The sequence below is a fragment of the Penaeus monodon genome, chromosome 15 (genome assembly GCF_015228065.2).
Source record: "Penaeus monodon isolate SGIC_2016 chromosome 15, NSTDA_Pmon_1, whole genome shotgun sequence".
NCBI lineage: Eukaryota > Metazoa > Arthropoda > Malacostraca > Decapoda > Penaeidae > Penaeus > Penaeus monodon.
Genome location: NC_051400.1, coordinates 28,004,612 through 28,004,872, shown reverse-complemented (window position 1 = coordinate 28,004,872; position 261 = coordinate 28,004,612). Strand labels below are relative to the sequence as shown.

The following is a 261-nucleotide window of genomic DNA, read 5'->3' as shown; positions in this document are numbered from 1 at the left end:
CGCATTCCTCGCCATACCTTTGAGCGTGATCGGCTCCTCACTTCGAGGCGGACGTGGCCGGTGATTGTCTGCGACGAGAAGTACACAGCTCCGGGGGCGTCGAACACGATCTCAAACCTCACGGGCCTCAGCATGGGCGTCTCTGTGGGCGCAAGGAGGGGAGGGAGGAGTGTGTGAGTCGTAATGAGTCGTAGGAGGTCGTAGGGAGGGAGAGGGGGTTCCTTAGTATGGTTGGTGGGGATGCATGGGTAAAGGAGGGAG

General features: G+C 60.2%; 1 protein-coding gene across 1 annotated transcript in view; it reads right to left on the bottom strand.

Moving 5' to 3' along the window:
- The window catches only part of LOC119582296 (arrestin domain-containing protein 17-like), a 25,225-nt gene extending 25,091 nt beyond the window's left edge, over positions 1–134 (bottom strand). Inside the window, exon 1 of the mRNA XM_037930510.1 lies at positions 18–134. Within this exon, the coding sequence (XP_037786438.1) occupies positions 18–134 (117 nt within the window). The remainder of the gene's footprint in view (positions 1–17) is intronic.
- Between the last annotated feature and the right edge of the window lie 127 nt (positions 135–261).